This window comes from Nicotiana tabacum, chromosome 3 (genome assembly GCF_000715075.1).
Source record: "Nicotiana tabacum cultivar K326 chromosome 3, ASM71507v2, whole genome shotgun sequence".
Lineage (NCBI taxonomy): Eukaryota > Viridiplantae > Streptophyta > Magnoliopsida > Solanales > Solanaceae > Nicotiana > Nicotiana tabacum.
In genome coordinates, this window is record NC_134082.1 from 48,105,892 (window position 1) to 48,132,478 (window position 26,587).

Genomic DNA, 26,587 nt, shown 5'->3' on the forward strand with positions numbered 1-26,587 from the left:
TATAGACTTCTGTTTTATACTCATAATTCTCAGTCTAGATTACTCAGCATGTCATAAACAATTGAAAATTCATGTTTCATAATCAATACATGTCCCAATCTAGTCCTATTCCAGTATCATGTTACTTAGTATTTCAGCATCATGTATTGAATATGATTCTCAGTTCCTGATTTTAAATTCCTGAATGTTGAACACCTATATTTAGGCTTGAGGCTGTAGTTTATTTTTTATGCATATTTGGGTCTCAGTCTATAGTTTATGCTTTATATATCTTTTGGCTTAAGGTCTTAGTTATGTATACGTATATTTTGGGCCCGAGGCCGTAACTTGTGCACATATATATTGGGACTGAGGCTGTAGTTTATTCAGATAAACATGTGATTTATCATTCAAAATAGGGAGTATTCATATCCTTACTTCCTTTGTTTCAGCTATCAGTTATCAGTTATCATTTCAGTTTCAGTAGTTATCATTTCAGTTATCGGTTATTATTTGAGTTATCAGTTATTAGTTATCATTTCAATTTCAGTTTCAGCAGTTATCAGTTCTTAGTTATTAGCTCAATTTCAGTTTCAACATTTACAATTCTTTATTTCAGTTGCTTTACATACCAGTGCAATTCACATGTACTGATTTCCCTTTCGCCCGGAGCATGCATCTCACCATGCAGATAATGATTTACAGGTTGACGATTCAGAGAGCTAGAATTCTCGTACCAGCTATTTGGTATTCGGGGCACTGTCATTACTTTAAAGTCTTCAGTATTTTTAGAGTCAATTTTCAAAATTTTATTAGAGGCTTCATAGACTAGAGTAACGGTTAGACGGCGTCACAAGCTTTTTATGTTCAGCAACATTGGCTACCGATATATTTCAGACTTATGTTAGTGATTTCGCACTTTTATATCATTCAGATTTTCAATATATCAGCATGTGTTTCTTTATCTTCCGCATGCACTATGTTATGATATCACATGCTAATTCAGGCAGCCAGTTAACTCGCTCAGTCGCATGTAGTCAGGTACCGGGTGTCATGTAACGTCGAGGCCTAGGTTCGGGGCGTGATACCCAATTTTGTTTGAAGCACCTGTCTTCAAATCCCATTGGTGCACTTTGTCACCAACATTTAATTTTGTTGAAGCACCTATACAACTCACGTTGATGCACTTTATCACCAACATCTAATTTGTTGATGTATCTGTCTTCAACTAATGTTGATGGACTTTGTCACTAACATCCATTTGCTGATACAGCTATCACCATCTCCCAAATTATTTTTTTAATAGCTACTCTCCAAGTTTTTAGAGAAGAGTTTCTTCCTCTTGTGTCATATTGGCTAGTACCTATTTTATGTAATATAATATTTTCTTCGATTATTCTTAACATGATTATTTTTTATGCATATATTATTCGCCAAACGTTTGCCAACATACTTATTGGCCAGACATTTGGCATACATTTGGTAGTACCACTCGCTGACAACGGAAGCTACTTGATTCTCTCCCAATATGGTAGAAGCTCTAATACTAATATGAAGAAAAAATATTTATTTTAAATCTTTGAAAGATCTCTACAATTCTTTATTTCTCCTCCACATATGAAAATAACTAGTGGCACCCTTATTTGTAATAGTACGAGACCTATTTTAACTAGAAACATGAAAATATATTCCTATATAATTCATACTATAATTCCCAATTAAACATGAATTGAATGAACTTGTAAATACCAAGACCTAAATAGTTTTGGTCTCCTACTATAATTTTAAATTAGTTTTCCAACAGAATTATATCATATGAATTTTTTCGCCAATAAACTTATTAGTCGAACATTTCTAACGGATGGAGGAGATTCAGGGTAAGGAAATTAAAGGTGAGAATCGAATCTTGTATTAGTATTTAGAATGCAAGTTCGGTATGAAATGCTATTACGTGCAGGGAAAAAACACTTCTAAAGTATACTTGGTTCAAAAGTCGTAGCTAGAATCCTGACTGCATCAAACTTCAGAACTTGGCCATGATGCTTGGGAATAAAGTCGTGGAGTAAATATAAAAAACAAAAAAGGGGACAGTTTGGTACACTAAGCTTCCCTTATATGTGGGTTCGGGAAAGAGTCAGACCAAAAGGGTCTATTGTATATCGGGAAGAGCCGGACTATAAGGGTCTATTGTACGCAACGTTATCTTACATTTCTGCAAGAGGAGGTTTCCACGGCTTGAAGCCGCTATACGCAGGGTCGGGGGAAGGACCGGACCACAAGAGTCTATTGTACGCAGTCTTACCCTGCAATTCTGCAAGAGGCTATTTCCACGGCTTGAACCGTGACCTCCTGATCACATGACACCAACTTTACTAGTTACGTCAAGGCTCCCTTTTCCGTGGAATGGTTATATATCATTAAATCCTTATACACCGTGAGATAAAACCGTTAAAACAGCCAAAAAGAATTGGAGGGAAACGAACTAATGTGTAAACTTTTCTGCCAAGTAAAAGCTACAAACATGAAGAAGATTTGACCATCTGAAAGGATGCACTACAATGGAATTTCTGCAGACCGTGGTTTATGAAAGATTTTAAGAATTTTATTCACTCAAATTTTCATGTATAAAAAAAAAAGTTAATTAAAACACCAAAATTATAAAATGACAAATAACTCATCTTCTTCTTGTACCTGTTTCCAGCATCCCTATTATTAGTCTTCTTAATCTTTCAGCATTAATTAGCATATTACATGGCCTACATATCCTCAAACTCAATCCTAAAATTCTTATTTTTTTCATTTGGTCAGCGGTGAGCTGTTCACGGGTTTCATCCAAGAACATGCTAAATTTTTTAATCCTACGTCAAGATATAGGATTTTTAATGGATATGTGACCTATTAAAAAAAACTGTACTAATATTTATACAATGTCATACTTTTCAAATTATTAGTTAGCACATGAACCACAAACTATTTGAATAAACATTTAAAAAGTTCATTTATCATCATTTCCTTCTCTCACACATTTTCTCATGACTACCCAACCATTTGTGTTATTCTATGTTTATATATTTGGAGCTAGCTCGTTCATTTAAATGTAAAAGTGACAAGGAAAAAACAAGGAAGAAATGGAGAAACTTTTGTTGATGATTTGCTTGTTAAAAGCAATAACCATTCCTTCAACTCACGGGCTTGATCAAAGTCCAAAAGGAGTGGAAAAATGGTTCAAGAACCTTCCCCATGCAACAGAAAAAATGACCAAACTTCACTTCTACTTTCATGATACTGTGACTGCGAAAAAACCATCAGCAATCCAAATAGCCCAAGCCAATATTACCTTTCAATCACCAACTCTTTTTGGCCTATTGAGGATGTTTGACAACTCAATGACTGTCCAGCCAGATCCCAATTCAAAAGAAATAGGTCGAGCCGAAGGGATTTATGGCTCGGCCTCGTTTGAAGATATAGAACTTCTTATGACTCTCAATCTCGTGTTCACCAAAGGCAAGTACAATGGTAGAACACTCAGTATCCTCGGACACAATCGGATATTTCATGAGTATAGGGAGTTACCTATTGTTGGTGGTTCGGGTGTTTTCCGGCTAGCACGAGGGATCGCCACCGCGAAAACTTTCTGGGCTAGTAACGCCACGCAGAATGCAATAGTTGAATACCATGTTGTGGTTTTGCATTATTGAACTCTCCCTTGTTTACTTTGATTTTTCATGTTGTTTCATGTGATTCAAATAATTGGAACACTTGTAAATTTCGGTGTGTTTTGAATGACATAAAGCATATTTTGCTGTTTGAGTGCATTAAATTGCGAGCTAGATTACATTGTTGCAAGTAACAATTTAATGATGTATCCCGTAATTGCTGACTTTTGCTAGATGTTAGTTGTCTTTCTCTACCTCATATTTTTTTTAATCTTCTGTCAGCTAACTAGGTGGGGATTGAAAAGATGATAAAGGCACTATCTTTAGATTTATTAAAGTCCATGGTTTACACATTAATTTAAAAAATATTAAGCAGACCGAGGTGTTATTTTTTATTTGTGAATTGTGATGTACGTGAAGTGGTAAATAAAATACAAAATGTTTATGAAGACATCTTTGAGGACACTATTATATTTTATTTTATTTTCATGTTTTCGGTAAAGCAATGAGATCAGTTACATCATTTTGATAAAGACATGCTAGAAGAGAAAATACAAAAACAGACGTAACATAATACTCGAAGAGTTAACCAGAAACTGGAGCAATAAGAACCAATATAAAATTAGGAAAAAAAATATAAAGACACGTTTTAAGTGAGAATCCAATTTAAGACATCTTAATTACAAGCTCTTAGCTTAACCATTATTTGTTGTTGTTTTCTTGAAATAAAATAAATTTAAAATATTGGAAAATCATCAACTTTCTTAAAATTTATCATGATTTATAGAAAATCAATTGAGGTCCACTAAGCAAAAGTCTAAAAGGTGTATTCTATACTATATTGTCAAGATTGTAAATACATGACAATTGACCTAAATATTTTCTAAAAGTCAAACTTGAGTAGGAACTTTTCTGATAACAGCACGAAAAATTTACTATATTTAAAAACAATAATTATGCATGGATAGTTTATAATAATTTCCTACATACTAACAACGTCAAATTTTGCAAATATTATTTGTTCTACTTTTGAAATGGTTACGATCTGTTGCTCCCTTTCCATGAAATATTCATATTTTCTTAATATTTATAGATTTTGATGAAATCGATTTAAAATTTTCAAGTTAAACTGAGTGAACTAACTACTAGAGGATGGAGAGAATAGGAAGTAGAAAAAAGCGAAGGAAAAAACAGTCCAAGAAGAAACCAATAATAGTTTGGAATGCAAAAAATAAGGACAAATGAGAAAAATCCTTTTTTTAAGTTGTTGTTTGAACCATACATCGATACTCCTTTTCCTTTCTTTTGCTACGTTCATGAAGTTTCTTCGATTTAGAGCCTCCTTAGCCAAGCTTCTAGGAGGCAAAAGTACTTTTTAAAAAATTTAAGGCGCTTGGCCAAAATGAAAAAGTACTTCTTAGCAGCAGCAAAATCAGTTTTTCTGCTTCTGGGGAGAAGCTACAAATTCTAACTTCTTCCAAAAAGCAGAAGCAAAAGCAGAAAATTAATTTATTCAAGACAAAAATAACTTTACAATAAATTTATATTTTTCAAATTATCCCTCGTTAATTTAATTTTTTTCTTTATTTTTCTGCTATACATTTATTCTCTTTTTTATTTTAATCAAATTTTTATTTTCTTTCTCCTATTCTTAAGAGTAGATTTTAAATTTATATGGACTGATGTATTTTGACATATTTAAATTATCATGTAAATAATAAGTAATACCAAACACTCAATATTATTGCTTTGGAATAACTATATTTTATATTAATTAGAATTTTAAATTTATATTTTTACTTTACATTTTATACTTTAATTGAATTCTTTTCTAATAAATGTTTAAATTTATTTTTCTTTTCTAAATAATACAAATTGCAAATTGAATCTTTTACTGTCCTTTTTCATAATTTGATACTTAAAAGTACTTTTTTAAAAGATTGGTCAAACACGATGAGCTTGCAAAAAGCACTACTCAAACGAATCGACCAAACACAAACTACTTATTTTGCAAAAGTACTTTTTCATAAAGCACTTTTGAATAAAAGCACTTTGCAAAATAAGTAGTTTTTGGCAGCTTGGCCAAACGGGCTCTTAGAAGTGCAACTAGAGAACTTGGGCCGAATTAAACCTCCATTTGGAGTGAAAATAGCATGGGCTAGCTAGTTTTCGGAGTGGTAATTGTAAAATAGCCAGTGTTTGCAAAGTCATTAGAAAATAGCCACTATTTTGCTGCAACATGAAAAGTTCCAGCATAATATACTGGAGATTGGTGCACCAGTGTATGAACTTCCAGCATAATATGCTGGAACTCTAACACACAGAAAGTTCCAGCATAATATACTGCAAATTTGAACACCTATGTATGAACTTCTAGCATATTATACTGGACCAATATATTATGTTGGAGGTACAGTATATTATGCTAGAATTCCAGTACATTATACTGAAATATTTTTTGGATTTTGAACAATGTTTTTGTTCAGATTTATCTTTATATGAAAAGTAGCTAAATTCCGATACTATAGCTATTTTTCAATTACCACTTGTAAATCTGACTATTTTTTAATTTCACTGCCAATCTACTAGTCCCTAGGGTGATTAACAGTAAAAAATTCATGGGGCGCACTATTTGGTCACCTCATTTAACCCGTATTTGCTTTTCTTAATAAAGTTTAGTTTATATCTAATTTTTGGGTAATTTTAGATATTTATGCTTTCACTTCTTCTTCGTTGCTGCTTGCTTCTTCTCTATATTCATGTCACGTGTATTCAGAAGCTTCGTTGATGCTTTCTTCTTCTCTGTATTCTTGCCCTATGTATCTGGAAGCTCTTTGGTTTCTTATTATTCTTAGATGTAAAACACCATTGTAGGTTGTTCTTAGGGTTTCTTCTTCCTAGTTGCAAAATGGATTTGTTGATTTGTTATTTAATTTTATTTTTGTCACGACCCCAATTTTTCCTCCTTAAGATGTCATGATGGCACCTAGTCTCTAAGACTAGGTAAGCCTAACAATGAGAGATTATGACAGAAATAAAATCTAGGGCATGATATAAACTAACAATTCTCATAAATATCTCGATAACTGAAACATACTACAATACTCCCAAAACCCGGTGAGACTAAGTCATAAGCTTCTACAGAATGTTTCAAAACGCCTACTACAACATTGTTTAATATAGGAAACAACAATATTATAAGGATAACGTAAGGTGACTCCGAGGCATGTGGACGTCGAGCAGATATACCATGAAGTCTCCGGCAAACTACTACAATCAACACTAACGTCCAACACGAGTAGACGTACCTGGATCTGCACAAAAAGATGTACAGAAGCATGTATGAGTACACAAAAATGATACCCAGTAAGTATCAAGCCTAACCTTGGTAGAGTAGTAATGAGGCCAGGTCAAAAAAACCTACTAGGACATAATTAACAGAATGAAAATATAATAACGAGAAGTAATGGAAGGCGGAGAAATAGCTGATATGAAAAAAGTTAATAACATAGTCTAATGTCGGAACTGTGCATAAAGATAATATTAAAAAAAGCAATTAAAGAGAACCATCACAGTCAAATACGGATTCAAACTGATAAGAAAAGGAAGAATAAAAGCAACAAAAAGTGTTTCACCAATAACTTTTTTGAACATCAAATAAACAACAGAAATCATAAATGAGGTACCGCCACGTACACAACAAGAATCACAACCGAGGTATCGCCTCGTATACAACAAAAATCACAAATCGAGGTACAACCTCGTATTCACATTTCTCAATTTCAATCACAATTTTTTCTTATACCGTCGCGTGAGCCTTACATTTAAATAGTTTTGAAAGCATATTTCCCTAAATAGCTACACACACCTTAGCCACCTTATTACGCCGCATGACTTCAAGTAATTTCCTTACAAGTAACACGCATATAAGTCCCACCGTATGCCGCCGCATGCGCAGTAACCCATATCCTTATACCACCGCATGCGCATCGATATCACATCACAAAAATAACTCGCACCACATGTGCCCATATGCCACAACTTGCCAATAATCAACAATATCAATATTTTCACAAAAATTGTCCATGGCTTAATCACAATGTATGCAAGAATATCAACAACAATGAATGTAAATTTCTCAACAAGAAGGATATATCAACAAGTAATAACTTCGCCTCAATGTGATAATGACTTTCACAACTTCAACACCAATAACTCAACAATGAGAGAGATACTATATAACCCCAATAATAAATAAGAATAACTCATAATGGAAGATAACATGTAACGATGACTTCAAATAAAGATAATCAACGATGAAAGAGATAACATGTAACAATACAACAACAACAACAACAACAAACACAGTATATTACCATAAATAGGGTCTGGGAAGAGATAACATGTAACAATGACTTCAAATAAGGATAAGTCAACAATGGAAGAGATAACATGTAACAATGACTTCAAATAATGATAAATCAAGGATGGAAGAGATAACATGTAACAATGAAAGAGGCAACAACTTCAACTAAAGCATAAGAGCAAAATATCAAGTAAGATGTAGAACAAGTGTTAACAAAGTTATTTAAGAAATGTAAGGATAGACTAACAAAAGTAAGAGTAGATTGACTATGAGAATTTAGGATATGATATGACAATTCAATTTAAAGCATGAAAAGAGTCTAAGTAGTCTAAACTGATCAAATCCCACATATAGCCCATGTACTTACTCGTCACCTTGCATACACGGCTTTCACATAGAACAAATGACAGAATAAATCCCAAATCATAAGGGGTAGTTTCCTCACATAAAGTTAGGCAAGATACTCACCTCAACTAGGCCAACTAAACTATCGAAAATAGCTTTTCACCTAAATTTCGCCTCTACATGGCGCAAATTAACAAAAATTAACTTAGTGTCATCACACAATGCAAGGGAAAATAATTACAATAGATAAATCTATTATCTTTATATTTTTTCCAATAAATCAACAAAAGTCAACACGGGGCTCGCTGTTACACCCCAGGTTTTCATATGTGAGAGTACGTCATAAGCCATTGATGTAAGCTCGAAAATGAGATTATATTTGGAAGCAAATAAAGTAAGTTAATCATGTTACCTTGGAGGTTACAAATATTTAAAATCATGAATAACGAGTACCAAGAGGGTTGGAAAGCTTAGAAGCTAAACCAATTGATGAAAGTAAGTTTCGTCGAAAGGCGACAAGTTTGGAATGTTATAACATATACTTTGGGGTGAGACTAGGGTTCTTAACATGATAAAGAGGTTATTATATGAGTTATTTTATTCGTATGATAGTCATTTTCTACATTTTGAAGGCAAGCAAGTTGTGGAACAAGAGTTGGCAAAGGTCATCACAAGCTATATTCATAAATTTTCTGAACATTAGGTCAAATGTATCTGAGCTTTCTCCAAATATACTTGGAATTATGGGGTGATATACCTACCAAATTGAAGATATACAAGTCTAGTTTCTAACTCATTAAACCATTCATCGATACCACATCGGAGTAGAGAGATATTCACATTTTTACGAGACCGCGCAAGCAGCTCCCAATGGGACCCACTTAGGTGGTGGTCGACCTACTTCACTTTATAAATGATTTGAACGCCTATTTTTAACTCATTTTCAACTCAACTTCGTATCCAAATTTCTACTAACTCTTCTAAACATATACCACAAGGGTTTGAAGTGATTCCACCATATTGCAACATCAAAACTTAGTTCTAGTGAAGAACAACACCTTTTTGAAGTTGTGTTGTCATTGAGGATTCTTGTGGGCTGTGTTTAGCTGAAATTCCAAGTTTTTGCTACTGGCTAAGGTGAGTATAACAGCCTACTAATTGTTCTTAAGCTTTCTTGTATGTTGGTTAAGTTGTTAGGATGATGAACTACAAGATAATACTTGTTTTAGCTTAAGTCACTTCTATGGTGTTGTTTTGCCATTGAGGGTTGTTGTAAGCTGAATATTGTCACACTTCCTGTTCCTACACCCCCGTAAAGGGGTATATAAGGGAGTTTTTTTTAAATTTAAGTGACAATCGAAATGGGATTGTTTATTTTTAAAAAAAATCAGAGTTGCCACTTGGGATAATCTATGGTATCCCAAGTCACCGGTTTCAAATCCCGAATCGAGGAAAAATTGACTCTGTATTACAGTCTGCGAACTAGAAATCTGGGTAAGGAATTCTGTTAACCCGGGAGAAGGTGTTAGGCATTTCCGGATTCCGTGGTTTTAGCACGGTTGCCCAACTGTTGTTATTGGTCTAATTATCTAATTTTTAAAATAATTTTAAACCTATGTGTGTTTTAACTTTATAACCGCTTTTATTCATTTTAATGAAGATTTTAACGTCGTCTAAAACATGTCTTTGGACCGCGCCACATGAAATGCACCCGCAATCCGAAACACATTTTGTTCAACGTTATTAAGAATTGGATTTGGGTCACATGAAATGCACACCCAAGTTTAGGAAGGTAAATTATTAAAATAACGCGCCTAAAGCAACTACGCGTTTGAGAATTTGCGAGGGCCAAGAAAATCACTAAATGGCACGCCTCGATTTCTAAGGATAACCAAGATTAACTAAATGAGGGTCGTGTATTTTTGTAAATTTTATTCGGCACGACACACCTCGATTGATTCTAAGGGAAATTCCAAGCTAAATCCTTGAAGGCTATAAAATATATAATTTGGCTAGTATGGCACACCTCAAATTAAGCCCAAGGATTCAAATTACAGAAAATTAAGGGAAAAACTCATGACTTATCTAAATCCAACCTTGATTCAAATCTGAAACCATTGAATTGCAATCGCATAGCAAACTAGTCAACTCAATTCGATTAGACATTAGGCCAGTATTAATCCTCAGCGAAGACAATTATATCGAAACGAGAGAAAGCCAGCAACAGACCAATCTGCAAAGGTCTTTTAGCCTAGGCCCAAATGCCTAAATTGAATGCAACAACAAAGTACCTCACAAGGTATGTAATAGACCCGGACTGTTATCCAAATGGGCCAATGTTTGGCCCCAGCTTCCGTGACCCAAACGATTCTCAACCAAATCAAATAATTCAAATCAAACTGTCAATAGCATGGAACAAGACCAATCTTGTAGAATCATATTACGATTTTAAAACATCTAGCACAACTTAACTAAGTTAAAACTTTTAATTTCAATTTTTGCGACTTTAGGACAAACATGATACATGACCAATCAAGCAACCAAACTCAGTAACTATGAGACTTGAGGGACTGGCCCAAAACCCCCTTTGCAAATTGACCTCAGAACTCCAAGCTTAAGGAGCTTGAACCCTCTAAAGCAAAGTGACCCCTGTACATTCAAACCAAGATTGGCAAATCTCAGTATTATCCAGTGGCTAACACACCAAGAGATCTTGAATACTACTGAAAACACATGTTTAATTTCATGATGGTAAACAATTCGTGCAAGGACTTCAACCTAAGCTAGATCTTATATACAACATAAAACTTCAAACTAGTTACATCCTTCTCAATGCCAAACAGTAAGTGAACTAGATTTATAATGTGCAAACATCAAACTCATGTAACACTTATCATTACATAGTTACTACATAATGTTGAAATAATAGGAAAAAGAGAGAACACTAAATTGAACACAGCTTGTATTCCATCAAGTTTTACTCGAATTACACAATCAACATGGTCCAAAGATATACCTGGAAAGCAAAAATAACAGAAAATGAGAAGATCAACAACAGGCAATAGCAGTCAGCCCAGATTCAACCACTCAACAATGAAACAGTGAATCCACTCAGAAAAACTCAATAGAACAGTAAACCAATCAACAAACTTAAACCAGCTCTTTCAATACCCAAGTTCAATCCATTTCAACCTCAAAGAGAATCAGAAATTGTTTCAGTAATGGAAAAACTTCAAAATTCAAAGCAGAAAATTCAATGGAACAATATTTTTCTCAAATCTTTCCGTTTGTGATTTTTCAGATTTTTATCTCCTGAAAATCTGACTTGAATAGCAAGTCTTGGTGCCTTTATAGGCAAGGCATTAGGGCAGCCTCAAAGAATTCAAATTTTGCAATTAAACCCTTTTCATATTTTCATTTTTGCTCAGAAAACCTTAGTCAATTTTTTGGTTTTGCTTAACTCCCCTTAGTTCAAATGTAAGAATTTCAGAACAGTCCCTCTCCCCAGCTTCCTAGAAGTTTCTGAATTCTATTACTCAAGATTCCCTTCCCCAATTTCCTAAATTACCCTTTTTTAGCTACTGTTATTTACCCTCCCAACCCAATCCAACTATGGGTCAGGCCAAACCGATCAAACAGAACTCTAAGACTGTTGTTGGGATGAGTCACAATAACTCGAGGGCCCAAGAAATTTACCCAGCCCATGAATATTCTGAGATACAAAACTCTGACCCAAACACATTATCATTTAAACGATGTCCCCAAAAGAGTCCAATCAATTTTAATACTAACAAACCGAATTAGTTCTATCCCTTTAACAAAATTAATTAAAGTTAACTCATGGCTATTGCTTGTACGAATTCAAACAGAAACAAAAAGAAAAATGAAAAGAAAAGGCAGAATGAAGATGGAGGAGAAATAGAAGAAAAAGAGTTAAATAATGAAATTGACGAGGAAAATGACGGAAAAAAGACGGAAATAATACCTCTAAGGTCGCCCGGACAAAGCTTAATGAACTCTACGACTTCGATTTGATTCGAAACAAACATTAACCGTATATTATCAAAGAAAACAAACAGTCAATACCCGTTTCAAACCCTATCGTTCAAGGAAATTTGAAGGCTTGACAGATTCTTTTCTTCTTTGTTTTCAGATTCAAAACTGGACTGATTTGGTGAGGACTTGGGAAAAAATGGTGGTGGATTGGGGTTGAGGGAAGGGCGATGGTTGCATGGATAAAATTTGGGTGGTGTTCGAGCTCCACCGCCGGCCGGATATGGTGAAGGGATGAAAGGCGGTGCTAGGGTTTGACAAGGAGATGAGAGACAGAGGTGATGAACAAAAAGGGGGGGGGGGTGTTTGTTCTGAGTTGATCTCCGAACTTAGGACATGTTTAATTAATGCACAAGAAGCCACCCCCACCGTTGGATGAGCCAAGATTAAAGGCTCAGATCATTTTAAACTTACTAATTCGAAACGATGTCGTCTTGTTTGAGTAGGGGGATTGGGTCGGGTAAGGGCAGAACTGGGCCAGGTTTCGGGGACAGGTATTAGGAGATTTTAATTTTGGGCTGGGATGTGTTAATTAAAATAGGCCCAAACTAACTCTCCTCTTCTTTTTAACTCCTATTTCAAATCAATTTTCCAAAAATTCTTTTTCTTCTTTTTCCCAAAATTAGATTAAAACCTAAATTAATTCCTAGAACCTAATTAACTAAAACCAAAATTAAAAGAAAACTACTCAAAAATAAAAATTAAGATTAAAACTGCAAATTAAACTATTTTTTTTTGTGATTTTCCCATTTTATAAAACAACTAACTAATAATTAATTCTTAAAAAATGCAAAGTTAAATCCTAAATGCAAATGCAACCTATATTTTTTGTATTTTTCATTAATATAATTAAACACGTGCAAACAAATGCAAACAATTGACAGAAAATGCCCCAAAATCCACAAAATTTCAAATAATGGAAAAGTTATTTTGTTTTGAATTTGTGGGAGTAATTCATATAGAAAAAAAATCACGTGTTCACAGCTGCCCCTCTTTGCTCGAAAACACGAAGAGTTTTCGTACAAAAATAAAGTGAGCAAATACGAGCAATTTTTTTCCTGTTTGAATACTCCATGGGAAGCATTTTTTGAAAGATTTGACCACACCCTACTTCCGAGGTTGCCTACATATCCTTGGCTATAAAGGAATAAGGTTAGTGTAGTTCGGGAGGTTTCGGTAGCTGGGACTACCATGAAGCTATGATTTTACTGTTGCTGCTGCTGCTACTGCTTACTGAACCCCTTATTACACCATGACTAAACAAAAGATGCTAGACTAAACTATGATCTATGAATTACAAGAAATCCTATCTAATCTTCAAACTTGATCTTGCAGCTCTTGTTCCCATGTTGATTTGTTGCCGGCTTGAATTGTAATCTGAGATGTTTTTTCTTTCTTCAGGTGGACGCCTGATTGCTGAACTTGAACCGTATTCCCATGCTCTCCAGGTGGGCTCCTGACTTCTAAACTTGAATTGTATTCTAGTACTCTCCAGGTGGGCTCCTGACTGCTGAACTTGACTTGTATTCCCGTGCTCTCCAGGTGGGCGCCTGATTGCTGAACTTGACTTGTATCATATTCTCCAGGTAGGCGCCTGACTGCTAAACTTGAATTGTATTCCCGTTCTCTCCAGGTGGGCGCCTGACTGCTGAACTTGAATTGTATTCCCGTGCTCTCCAGGTGGGCGCCTGACTGCTGAACTTGAATTGTATTCCCGTGCTCTCCAGGTGGGCGCCTGACTGCTGAACTTGAATTGTTTCTCCCTGTTCTCCAAGTGGGTTCCTGATTTCGACAAAAATAGACAAAACAAAGAAAATTTTCTGTCCTAGTTTGGTATCTGGGCACATCTGTGAGTGTTAAACTGAATCGTGTTACCAAATATTACCAAGAATTTGAAAGCTAAATCCCGTTATCCAGCAGGGTCCTGACAACTCCTATTTAAATGACAATTTTAAAGCTAAATTATGTTTTCTGAAGGTATGTCTTATGCTAAGTCTTGTTATCTAAGCAAATTTTAAAACTATATCCCATTATCCAGGAGGGTCCTGAAAACTCTTAGTTAAATGATGGTTTTAAAATCTAAATTATATCCTCTAAAGGTGTGATTTATGCTAATCTTTTTATCTAAGAAGGTCTTAAAACTACATCCCATTATCCAGGAGGGTCCTGAAAATCAAAAATCAAGTCTTTTCTTAAGAGTGACAACTTTTAACGGCTGAATTATATTACCCTACACCAGAACTTACGCCAAATTTTCTTATCCAATGGAAATTTTAAAGCTAGGTCCCATTATTCAGGAGGGTCCTGATGACTCCTAAATGAATCCTATCTCCAACATGCGAACTTTAAAACCATCTTATATTCCTTGGGGTACATTCATGCTAGATTTTGCTACTCATGATTGTTTTAAATTTTAAACTAGGCCCCATTTTCCAGGAGGGTCCTGAAAATCAAAATCAAACCTGTCTGGTGCTTGCTTTTCCCTATCCCTGAACAATCGGAAACTTTCTGCCCCTGTTTCAATCAAAGAAAAATCTTGTCAGTTTAAAATGCGGTGGTTAATTTGTGTCATTCTTGCTGAAAGTCTCCCTACTGACGTGCTTTGTTTTGACTGGCTTCCCCGAACTGGCTCTGAACCTCTTGACATTCTGACTATCTTTCAACCCACATAACCTCGTATGACCCGGTTGTTCTATACCCGAACCACTGTTTTACACCTCTGACCCCTTTTACTGAACCTCTGCATTTCCCATGAAATTACTAAATCATTCCATCGGTGGATCTTTTGCTGGCATTTTATCCCATTTTACATCATGCTATCTTTGGTATGTTCTGGCCACACTGTGCTTTGCAATTTTTGAAGTTGGTAGTGAGCTTTGAAATCCTTTCTTATTTTGCTTGACCAAGACTGACATTGAAACATCTAAGAGAAATGAAACCCAAAAGAAATGAAATGCAATGACCTTAAAGAAAATCCAAAACTGGATGACTTGCTAAAAAGGAAAAAAGAAAGAGACTTATCTGAGTGGAGCAGCTGGTACCAATGATCATGATAAGCATTTTGGATTAATCGGCCTAATCTGTCCAACCAATCAACTTTCAGTTGCCATACTTTGTTGCCCCGGAGTTTCCATAACCTGACTTCTTCGCCAAAACCTTGACCTTGTTAGGCATGTGGTGCCCTGAAGGGTTTTCACTAACAAGCCTCTCTCATTTGTTCATCTCTCAACTCACTTTCGCCTTACGGTGCCCGTGAGGGTTTTCACCAATAAGACTCTCTCATTTTTGATTTCTCTCAGCTCCCATCGCCTTATGGTGTCCGTGAGGGTTTTCACCAATAAAACTCTCTTATTTTCATTATTATTATTTTTCTGCTTGGACCAGAGTGTTGCCCCTGATATGAATTACTTCTCCTTGCTTGATTTGGCATTTCTCGAAGACTGATCGGACGGTCTTTCTTTGGACCGTAATGTGGGCTTTTGGATAGGGTTAGAAAGAAAGGGTATCAAAGGCTCAAAACAATTCAAGTGGGTTCAAAATTACAACTTTTGGAATCAGATTTCTTGCAACAACCACAACTTATACCCCAGTTTCTTTGCTTGGGGACTTTTTGGGATTTTATTTTGATGGGACCAAACCATGAGGCTGTCTACGTATCCTTAAAAGGAATCAGGTCGAACGTAGTTCATATCATTGGAATTACTTTGTTTGTTGTGATTTTTCTTTCCTTTTTCTCTCTATTCTTTTCTTCTTTTTGTTGTTTTTCCTCTCTTTTTCTCTTTTTTTTTCTTCTTTTCTTGTCATTCTTTTCTTACTCTTTTTCTCTTTGTCCTTTACTTACATTTTGCACTTGCGTTTCTGAACTTTACTACTGATTCCAAAAGAAGGGTATGAAAGGAGGTAAATAAGGCTCAAAGGGATAATAACAAAGGACAAAGTGTTTAGATAGCAGAACAAAATGCCTTAGTCATTTCAATCTTTAAAATGTGCCAAATACAAACAAGTATATTCAGAATAAAGAATCATACATAATATCTCTTGACCGCATCGGAATTGATGGCCATTTCTACACATTTTCCTTCTATGTCTGTAAGATATAATGCACCATTAGACAACACTCTGGTTACAACAAATGGCCCATGCCAGTTTGGAGCGAACTTGCCTATTACTTCAGCCTGATGAGGAAGGATATGCTTCAATACTAACTGACCCATTTCAAACTTCCGTTGACGCACCTTCTTGTTATATGCTCTTGCCATCCTCTGTTGATACAACTGACCATGACAGACCGCTGCCAATCTTTTCTCATCGATCAAACTCAATTATTCCAGGCGGGTTTTGACCCATTCATCATCGTCAACTCTGGCCTCAGTGACAATCTGAAGGGACATGATTTCAACTTCCGCGGGTATTACTACTTTAGTGCCATACACCAGAGAATAAGGCGTCGCCCCTACTGAAGTACGAACAGTAGTGCGATAACCCAACAATGCAAAAGGTAACTTTTCATGCCACTGTCTAGAACCCTCCACCATTTTCCGAAGTATCTTCTTTATATTCTTGTTGGCTGCCTCGACTGCTCCATTCGCCTTGGGGCGATATGGGTGGAATTGCAATGCATGATCTTAAACTGTTGACATACGTCTTTCATCAAATATCTGTTGAGATTAGCACCATTATCTGTGATGATTACCTTCGGGATCCCAAACCGGCAAATGATATTTGAGTGCACGAAATCGACCACTACTTTCTTGGTCACGGACTTGAAAGTTTTAGCTTCAACCCACTTGGTGAAATAATCAATGGCCACCAGAATGAACCTGTGCCCATTGGATGTTGCTGGTTCAATTGGACCAATGACATCCATGCCCCACGCAACAAAAGGCCATGGTGCAGACATTGTGTGCAATCCAGATGGTGGAGAATTAATCAAATCTCTGTGCACTTGGCACTGATGACACTTGCGCACGAAACTGATACAATCTCGCTCCATAGTGAGCCAATAATAACCTGCTCGGAGGATCTTCTTTGCCAACATGTACCCACTCATATGCGGTCCACAGACTCAAGAATATACTTCGGTCATGATATTTGTGTCCTGTCTAGCATCTATGCATCTCAACAATCCAAGATCCGGAGTCCTTTTGTACAAAACCCCTCCGCTGAAGAAAAATCCGCTCGCCAACCGCCGAATTGTTCTCTTTTGATTGCCTATGGCTCGTACCTGATATATCCCATACTGATATATTCCTTGATATCATGAAACCAAGGCTCTCTATCAAGTTCTTCTTCTACCACATTACAGTAAGCATGCGGATCATGGATCTGAATATGCAACGGGTCAACATAAGCCTTATCCGGATAATGTAACATTGACGCCAAGGTAGCTAAAGCATCAGCAACTTCATTATGGATCCTTGGAATATATCTGAACTCTACTAATCGAAACTGTTGGCAAAGATCATGCAAACATTGGCGGTACAGTATGAGTTTCAAATCTCGTGTTTCCCATTCCCCTTAAATCTGGTGCACTAGAAGGTCCGAGTCCCCCAAGACCAAAACTTCCTGGACACCCATGTCTGCAGCCAACCTCAAACCTAAAATGCACGCCTCGTACGCAGCCATATTGTTAGTACAGTAGAAATGAAGTTGAGCCATGACAGGGTAGTGATGCCCTATTTCAGAAATAAGTACAGCCCCTATCCCGAAACCTTTCATGTTAGCAACTCCATCAAAGAAAAGTTGTCAACCTGGCTCTCCAACTGGTTCCAATTCATCAACATGCATTGCCTCTTCATCAGGAAAATAAGTCTTCAAAGGCTCATATTTTTCATCCACGGGGTTCTCAGCCAAATGATCGGCCAATGCCTGGGCCTTCATTTTAGTCCTAGTCACATAGACGATGTCAAATTCTGTGAGCAAGATTTGCCACTTTGTGATCCTCCCTGTAGGCATAGGTTTCTGAAAAATATACTTTAACAGATCCAAACGAGAGATGAGGTAAGTACTGTAAGATGACAAATAGTGCTTCAACTTCTGTGCTACCTAAGTTAGGGCACAACATGTCCTCTTAAGATGAGTGTAATTAACCTCATAAGATGTGAACTTCTTGCTGAGATAATAAATGGCCTGCTCCTTCCTGCCGGTGATGTCATGCTGACCCAACACGCAACTAAACGAATTATCCAAAACCGTCAAATACATAATCAAAGGTCTCCCCGGTTCTGGTGGCACCAACACAGGTGGGTTTGACAAATACCCCTTTATCTTATCAAATGCTTCTTGACACTCATCTGTCAACTTGACCGTAACATCTTTCTTCAACAGTTTGAAGATAAGCTCACAAGTTGTCATAAGCTGAGCAATAAACCTGCTGATGTAATTCAACCTCCCTAACAAACACATCATCTCAGTTTTGTTCCTTGGGGGGTGGCAATTCTTGGATAGCTTTGATCTTTGATGGATCCAATTCAATACCTCGACGACTGACTATGAATCCCAATAATTTTCCAGATGGCACACCAAATGCGCATTTTGCAGGATTGAGCTTAAAATTGTACATGCGAAGCCTTTGGAAGAACTTTCTCAAATCCTTGACATGGTCAGACTGCTTTCTAGACTTTATGATCACATCATCCACATAAACCTCAATCTTCTTGTGTATCATGTCGTGGAATATGGTTTTCATTGCCCTCATGTAAGTTGCCTTAGCATTTTTCAAACCGAAAGGCTTGACGCTGTAGCAGTATGTTCCCCATGGCGTGATGAATATTGTCTTCTTCGCATCTTCCTCATCCATTAAGATCTGATGATAACCTGCATAACAGTCCACAAAAGACCCAATCTGATGTTTGGCGCAATTGTCAATCAGAATGTTGATATTTGGCAGCGGAAAGTTGTCCTTGGGGCTCGCCTTGTTGAGATCACGGTAATCAACACACACCCTGGTCTTGCCATCCTTCTTTGGCACAGGTACTATATTGGCTAACTAAGTGGGATACCGAGTGACCCGAATGACTTTTGCATCAAACTGCTTGGCGACCTCTTCTTTGATCTTCACACTTATATCAGTCTTAAATTTCCTCAGCTTCTGCTTGACAGGAGGGAATGCCGGGTCAGTGGGCAATTTGTGAACCACCAAGTTAGTTCTTAGACCCGGCATGTCATCATATGACCATGCAAAGACGTCTTTGCACTCAAACAATGCTTTAATTATCTCCTCCCTGAGTTGAGGTTCAAGATGGACACTTATCTTAGTTTCTCTGATGTTATCTGGGTCGCCTAAATTGATTGCTTCTGTATCACTCAGGTTAGGCTTGGGTTTTTCTTCAAAATGGCTTAGTTCTTTACTAATCTCTTCAAAGGCCTCATCCTCGTCGTATTCCGATTCATCATCACACTCTATTTCTTGAATTACTATTTCAGAATTAAATTGGCTTTTAAGACTGGGCCGAAGATTCCTCATGCATGTCATGTCATTAAAACCAACATAAAAAGAACTGTACAAGAAAGAAAAAGAAAAGCAAAAATAAAACTATCAGAAATGATGAAAAAAGGGAAATTGCATTTCATTGAAATTGAAAGATAACAAGGTTTATACATCCAAACGGACGGAACATAGAATCTGAATTACAACTCTAGAATAATCCAGATAAACTAAAAGAAAATCAAAGCAAACTACCAAAACTCCTTCCTGGTGGGGAGAGGGGTAGCTTCCCAATTGTTAATCTTTGCACTGGGCCCAACAAATTGCACATCCCCCTTGCTAGAACCCTCTCCAGCTTCCACCATGTTCACCTCGTCGAATAATTTCTCAAACCTTTCAAGCAACTCCTTATCAGGACCAACCACAGAACTGGAAACTGTTGTTGCTGGGCGTTTCTTGGTGCCAGGCCTGACAAATGATCTGGAGAGCTGTGGGATGGGCTTTGGGAGGACCCATGCCCTCTGTTTCAACTTTCTAGCTCTTTTCATGTCCGCAACTATGGGCTTGAACCCCAAACCAAATGTATCCAAGTTTTTGGGGAGAGACACCAGCTGTACGATACCTTGCAGAGATGCACCCAAACCCTTGCCCGGTACAAAACCATTTTTCAACATTTCAACGGCTACCATGACTGATGCAGCAGCTACCCTCAGAGTTGGAACGCACTTCCCTTCTGGAATTTTCTCTACCGATATCGTGTCAAAAACCTGATAAACCCATGGCCCCTTGTCATCTTCAAACTCTATGAATGGAACAATGGAATCACTGGGAACACACAAATTATCTTCACCGTGCACAACAATTTCCTGTCTATCCTATTCAAACTTGACCATTTGATGCAGAGTAGACAGGACTGCTTTGGCAGCATGAATCCAGGGTCGACCCAATAGCAGATTGTAAGAAACAGCCTCATCAAGCACCTGGAACTCCATGGTAAATTCAACTGGCCCTATTGTAAGCTCAAGCACTATGTCCCCAACTGAATCTTTCCCTCCACCGTCGAATCCCCAAACGTAGATATTGTTCTTGTGAATTCTTTCATCATCCACCTTCAACTTGTTCAGAGTGGAAAGAGGGCAAGTGTTCGCACTAGAACCATTGTCGACTAGTACCCGAGTAACCACAAAATCTTTGTATTTCATCGTAAGATAGAGGGATCTATTGTGCTCAGTACCCTCCACGGGCAACTCATTATCAGAAAAAGTGACTCTGTTTACCTCAAATATCTTGTTAGCTATCTTTTCCAAATGGTTTACTGAGATTTTGTCAGGAACGTGGGCCTCATTCAAGATCTTCATCAAATCTCGATGGTGCTCGTCTGAATGGATCAATAATGACAATAGTGAAATCTAAGACGATGTTTTCCTCAACTACTCCACAATGGAATAGTCCTGCACTTTCATCTTTCTCAAGAATTCCTCTGCTTCTTCCTCGGTCATAGTTTTCTTCACTAGCACCGGGTTATCTTTGGAGATCTTAGCTTTTCTCAACTCTTCGGGGGCAAAGCATCTCCCCGATCGAGTCAAACCATGGGTCTCACAAACTTCTTCTTTAACCTCTTTCCCCTTGTAAGTCACTGTCACTCGTTTATAATTCCACGGGACCGCCTTGCTGTTGACTATTGGTAATTGAGTTACTGGCTTGATAATGACAGGGTCTATGCGGGCACCCTCCACAATTACAACAGGCTTGTTCGCCACTCCCGGCACAACTACTTTTGCTCTTTCTTGTTTTACTGCCACATCACTTGGGGTCCCCTTCTTGACTATTGCAGATGGTTGACTGTTTGCCCCATTCAACTAGATCATTGATTTCTCACTTGTTGGCTTTTCAACCGGCCTGACTTCACTGGACCAAATCATCATGACGCTATGTGAAGGCTTCTTGGGCTCCCCTCCCCTATGCACTATATCGATCATATTTGTCTTAGGATGGGCCGACAACGGATTCTGGTTGATATTGGGTGCCTCCGGAGCTTGGACCTCAATCCTATTAGTATCAATGAGCTCTTGAATAGCTATTTTCAATTGCCAGCACTTCTCTGTGTTGTGCCCCAGAGTACCAAAACAATATTCGCAACTCACAGAGTGATCAAGGTTCCTTGGGGGAGGATTTGGCAGTTTTGGCTCGATCGAACTCAACATACCCAATTGTCGCAACCTGTGGACCAAACTGGTATAGGATTCTCCCAATGGAGTGAATGTTTTCTTATTTTGCAACCTCTCGTTCTTAAATACTTGGTTGGGCCGGAAACCTGATCCAGGAGGGTTTCAGTAGGTTCTTGGGGGTGGATAGGTATTTTGTAGAGCTAGGTACATATTTTGTGGGACTGGTGCACGCTATTATGCGTGGGCCAGAGGTTGGATATATTTTTGGGCATGGTGGATAGAAAAATGGGGGTCTGGTGATGGGTAGTAGTGTTGTGGTAGGCTATATAGGGTTTGAGGGTAGGTTTGGTGGTGGGGTCGAGGATGGTTATAGTTATGTGATGGGCTCCTGGGTCCAAACCAAGCTCATGAATCAATCGTTGCTGCATCCTCTTTCTTCTTCTTTACAATTACTCCCCCAGTTCCACTTTGAATGGCCTGAATGGTTGCCTTAATAGCCGAATAACTCATGATTTTGTTTGTCTTGAGCCCTTCTTCTACCATACCGTCCATCTTTACCACTTCATTGAAGGACTTACCTATGGTTTATACCAGATGACCGTAATACGTAAATTCTAAGGCCTGTAGAAAATAATCCACCATTTCACTTTCTTTCATTTGAGGGTCAACCCTTGCTGCCTGTTCTCTCCACCTAAAACCATACTTCCTGAAACTTTCATTGTTCATTTTCTCAAGTTTCATCAAAGACAGACGATCCAGAATAATTTCGAGATTGTACTGGAAGTGACAAGTAAATGCCTGGGATAGATTATCCCATGTGTACTATCTTCCGTGATCCTGCTGAGTATACCATTCTAGTGCTGATCCACTCAGACTTTGACTGAAATATGCCATTAGCAACTCATCTTTCCTGCCGGTTCCCCCCATTTTGCTACAGAAACCTCTCAAATGCGCCACTGGATCACCGTGCCCATAATACAAATCAAACTTGGGCGTCTTAAACCCTGCCGACAATTGCACATCTGGAAATAGACATAGATCTTTGTAAGCCACAACACTTACTTGACCTCCCAATCCCTGCATGTTCCTGAATGACTGTTCCAGGCTTTTAACTTTCTTGAACATCTCCTCCTGTTCGGGATTTTTAGATGTTTTTTTGGTTTCCACATGGAGGTCAAAATGAGGAGTGTAGGAATAGGGTTCGGGAACCTTGAAAGTGGGCTCCGGGGGGGGGGGATACTGGTTGTCATTAGTCTGGAATAAAGGCTCACTGGAGGATCGGTGTAATGCAGCATGTGGGGGTGCCATAAAAACAGGAGTGGCTGGTGGAGAAGGGCACGAGACTTGTTTGGGTGGTGGAGCTTGTAATGTATGGGAAATGGTTTCGTAGCATTGTTGGTAGAGCGGAAAGGCCGGAGATGAGTTCACAGTGGGAGGTTCCTGGGTCTGAGCCAATGGCAGGATAAAAGCAGGGTTGGTGGGCTAAACTGGCGGTGGGTTCCCTTTTGCCCATGCTTGGTACATTTCAGCCATCTGCTGCTTCAGCTTATACAACTCATCTTTCAGATTAACCTCCGATTCTTCCACCTCTTTTGACGGATTGACAATACTTGCCTCAAGTTCCTGGTTGGCCATGTTCAGCTTGTTATTGGACCGGGTGTTGTAGGAGTGACTTGCCAGAATGCCAATCAACTAACCACCTGCCTGAACTATAATTTCACCAATAACAAACTTGTTAGTGATTAGGGCTTTAACAGATAAGCAACCGCACATTTGAGGAGTGAATGCACCTAAGCAGTTAACTGTTTCTATTATGCATTTGATCGGCTGCTTGTATCATCCCGCCTTTTCCTTATTTCCATTTGCAACTTCTCTTTTCTCTCTCTCTCTCTTTTTTTTTTCTTCTTTTTTTGTTTGTTTTCTTTTTCTTTTTTTTTTCTTTTCATTCTTGTCTTTCCTTGCTTGGTCTCTTTTTTTTCTGGTTATGGTCGAATCCTATGGAGACTGCCTACTTATCATGACCCCGCATGAATCAGACCAAGCGTATTTCTTGGTATAAGTGCATAATATAAATAACAAAACATTTTGGGATTTTCAAATTTTTTCCATAAAATAAAACAGTTTTGATTACATCCACTCATTCTACCAAATTATAAAATCAACAGACTCGAAAAGGGAAATTAACAGACTCTGACTCAAAACAAGACCAACAGACTCTAACAGAAGGTTAAAACAACAGACTCGAAAACCAACTAATAGACTCCAATAAAAGAAAATACAGACTCGTAAACAGACTGACAGACTCTAATGAAAATCATGAATACATTAATGCCTCAAATGCTCCTGGGGCCAGCGGGACATCATTTGGTCTCGCCACGGGCCTATGTGCAAGATCCCTTTGAAGACTCTCCAAATCACTCATTATTTGTCGGACAAATGTCATCACTGCTGCGAAGAAAGTGGTGCGAGTCATATCCTCGCATGCTTGTCATTTCACAACAATGTAGTCGGCAATGGCTCTGACCTGCTCTCGGATTCTACCCTTTTCCTGAAGCAAACGCCCGACCTATTGATTCCAGGATTCTAACACTTGAGTATCATGGAGATGTTGATTTTGCAACTGTTGCATTTCTTCCTCCATCCTAGCCATCAAATCATAACAGTGTTCTCTATCAGCTTTAAAGTCCTTGGCCTGCTTGGCTGCCTCATTCTCGAGATTAACTATTTTTCTTTTCAGGCTAGTGATTGTCCCTTCATACTTTCTTTTCATTTGTTGCACAAACTGTGCCCGCTCTTCCGCCTTCTTTGCCCATTGTGCCCGGACTTTTTCCAGACTGGCCTCAGACTTTTCCAGGTCATCTTGACACTCAAGGGCTTTCTTTTTCAGACTGCTTATAAGCCTTTCATCCGCTCGACTTCTTTCCGGGGTTTTAGCAGCTATTTTCATCTTCCGGATTTGAGTTTTGAGGGCTTCATTTTCCGAGGTTAGCTTCTTCTTCTCGCCTTCATCTGCGGCGGCTTGCAACCCATTCTCAAACTGAAGGTCCAGAACTTGCTTTTTCAGTCTGCCTATGGTGGCTCGGTACTCATTTTATTTGGTCAACCAGTCCCATTGCACTTGTGCTCCGTCGGTAAATTGTTGGACATGGGGTTTCTTTGCGGGCCTTTCGGGCTCATGATGAACTCAGGATCTTTTACCATACCATGCAGTGTAACCAGGCTCCACCTCACCTCTGGATAGATCTCATACTTCAGTTCTAGGCTCTATGAATCTGCATTGATGCCAAATCTGACACACTCTTTCTTCTGGAAAAGCGGCTTTTGGTTCCAACTCAATAACCTGCCGACTCAAATCCTCATGAGTCGGTGCGGAGCATAAGGCTGGATACTCCGAAACTAACTAACATAGAACTCGGTGCAGAGCATAAGGCTGGATACTCCGAAGACCCATTAATAGCAAAAAGCATACCTCAGCCGACATATAAACTACCTCACTGACCGAGAGCCACCCAAATGTCCATTCGATCCTATTTGCAGTCAAAAATCTCAAATGAGCATGCCATGCTTCCGTACCATCCGAGAACTCATAACCCTCTACCTGCTTTTCATGTTTTTCAATGCACTCGTGGCCAGTCATTCCACAATTCAAGTATCCAGGATGGTAGCAAAGGTGTTCCTCCATCCATAATTGTAATAGCATATTGCACCCTTCAAAGAACTTTCCCCCTTCTCGGCAAAGGGTTAGAGCTCGGTAAATTTGTGCCAAAATCATCGGCACTATGGTCCCATTTGCCTTTTTCATCATAAAGTCGGCTATCCCCACGAGTCCTAACTCTATGTTCCCGTATTTTCTGGGGCAAATCAAAGTACCCAGGAACGCCATTATAAAAGCTAATCCTCTCCGAGCTTCCCATTTGTCTTGGTTTCCCGCGTGAGTAAGACCGGTATCTGGCGTCTCGAAGCCACGGGGATTCCCGTAACGTCGGTACAAAAAGTAGAAGGTACAGAATCCTTTGGCCAAATTTCCATCTTGGATGTCCCGGCTGATACTTAACAAGTCCAAAAATTTGTGAGGGGTTACTGTCCTCGGTGCTACCGGTTATTTATTTCTAAGATTCCCCTCGAAACTGGCGTAGCCTGCTATCTCTTCCAGTGTAAGAGTTAACTCGAAATCAGCAAAGTAGAATACATTATGTGTTGGGTCCCAAAGTGGGATCAATGCCTCAATTATGTCCTTCTCGGCTTAACCTTCAAAAGCCCGACAAGACCACCCAACGCTATTGTCATAACTTTTCTGCTATTGTCCCCCAAATCATGCCACCACATATGTAGCTCCAAGGGGATATCTTCACGGACTGAGAAAGGTTCATTTTGAATTGTGCTCATCCTGCACATTTATTAAGGTGATTTTAATTAAAAGAAAACTATGACTCATTTTGACACAAGAAAAATGACCATTTTTTCAAAATTTTCACAAAAATATCCGACTTTGCCAATACGGTCTCTCAGCACTCCAAAAACGAAGATTTTAAGGTTGTGTTCGCTAACCGGCAAAAACCTTGAAAAATGACCAAAGGTGGCTATTCTTGCAAAA

The 26,587-nt window shown here is 38.2% G+C and overlaps 1 protein-coding gene across 1 annotated transcript; it reads left to right on the forward strand.

The window, feature by feature from the left end:
- Nucleotides 1-2,986: 2,986 nt before the first annotated feature.
- On the forward strand, nt 2,987-3,850 carry LOC107796391 (dirigent protein 22-like). Its single transcript, XM_016619146.2, has one exon. It carries the CDS (start codon nt 3,108-3,110, stop codon nt 3,675-3,677), a length of 570 nt encoding a protein of 189 aa, XP_016474632.1. The 5' UTR covers nt 2,987-3,107; the 3' UTR covers nt 3,678-3,850.
- The last annotated feature ends 22,737 nt before the right edge of the window (nt 3,851-26,587 follow it).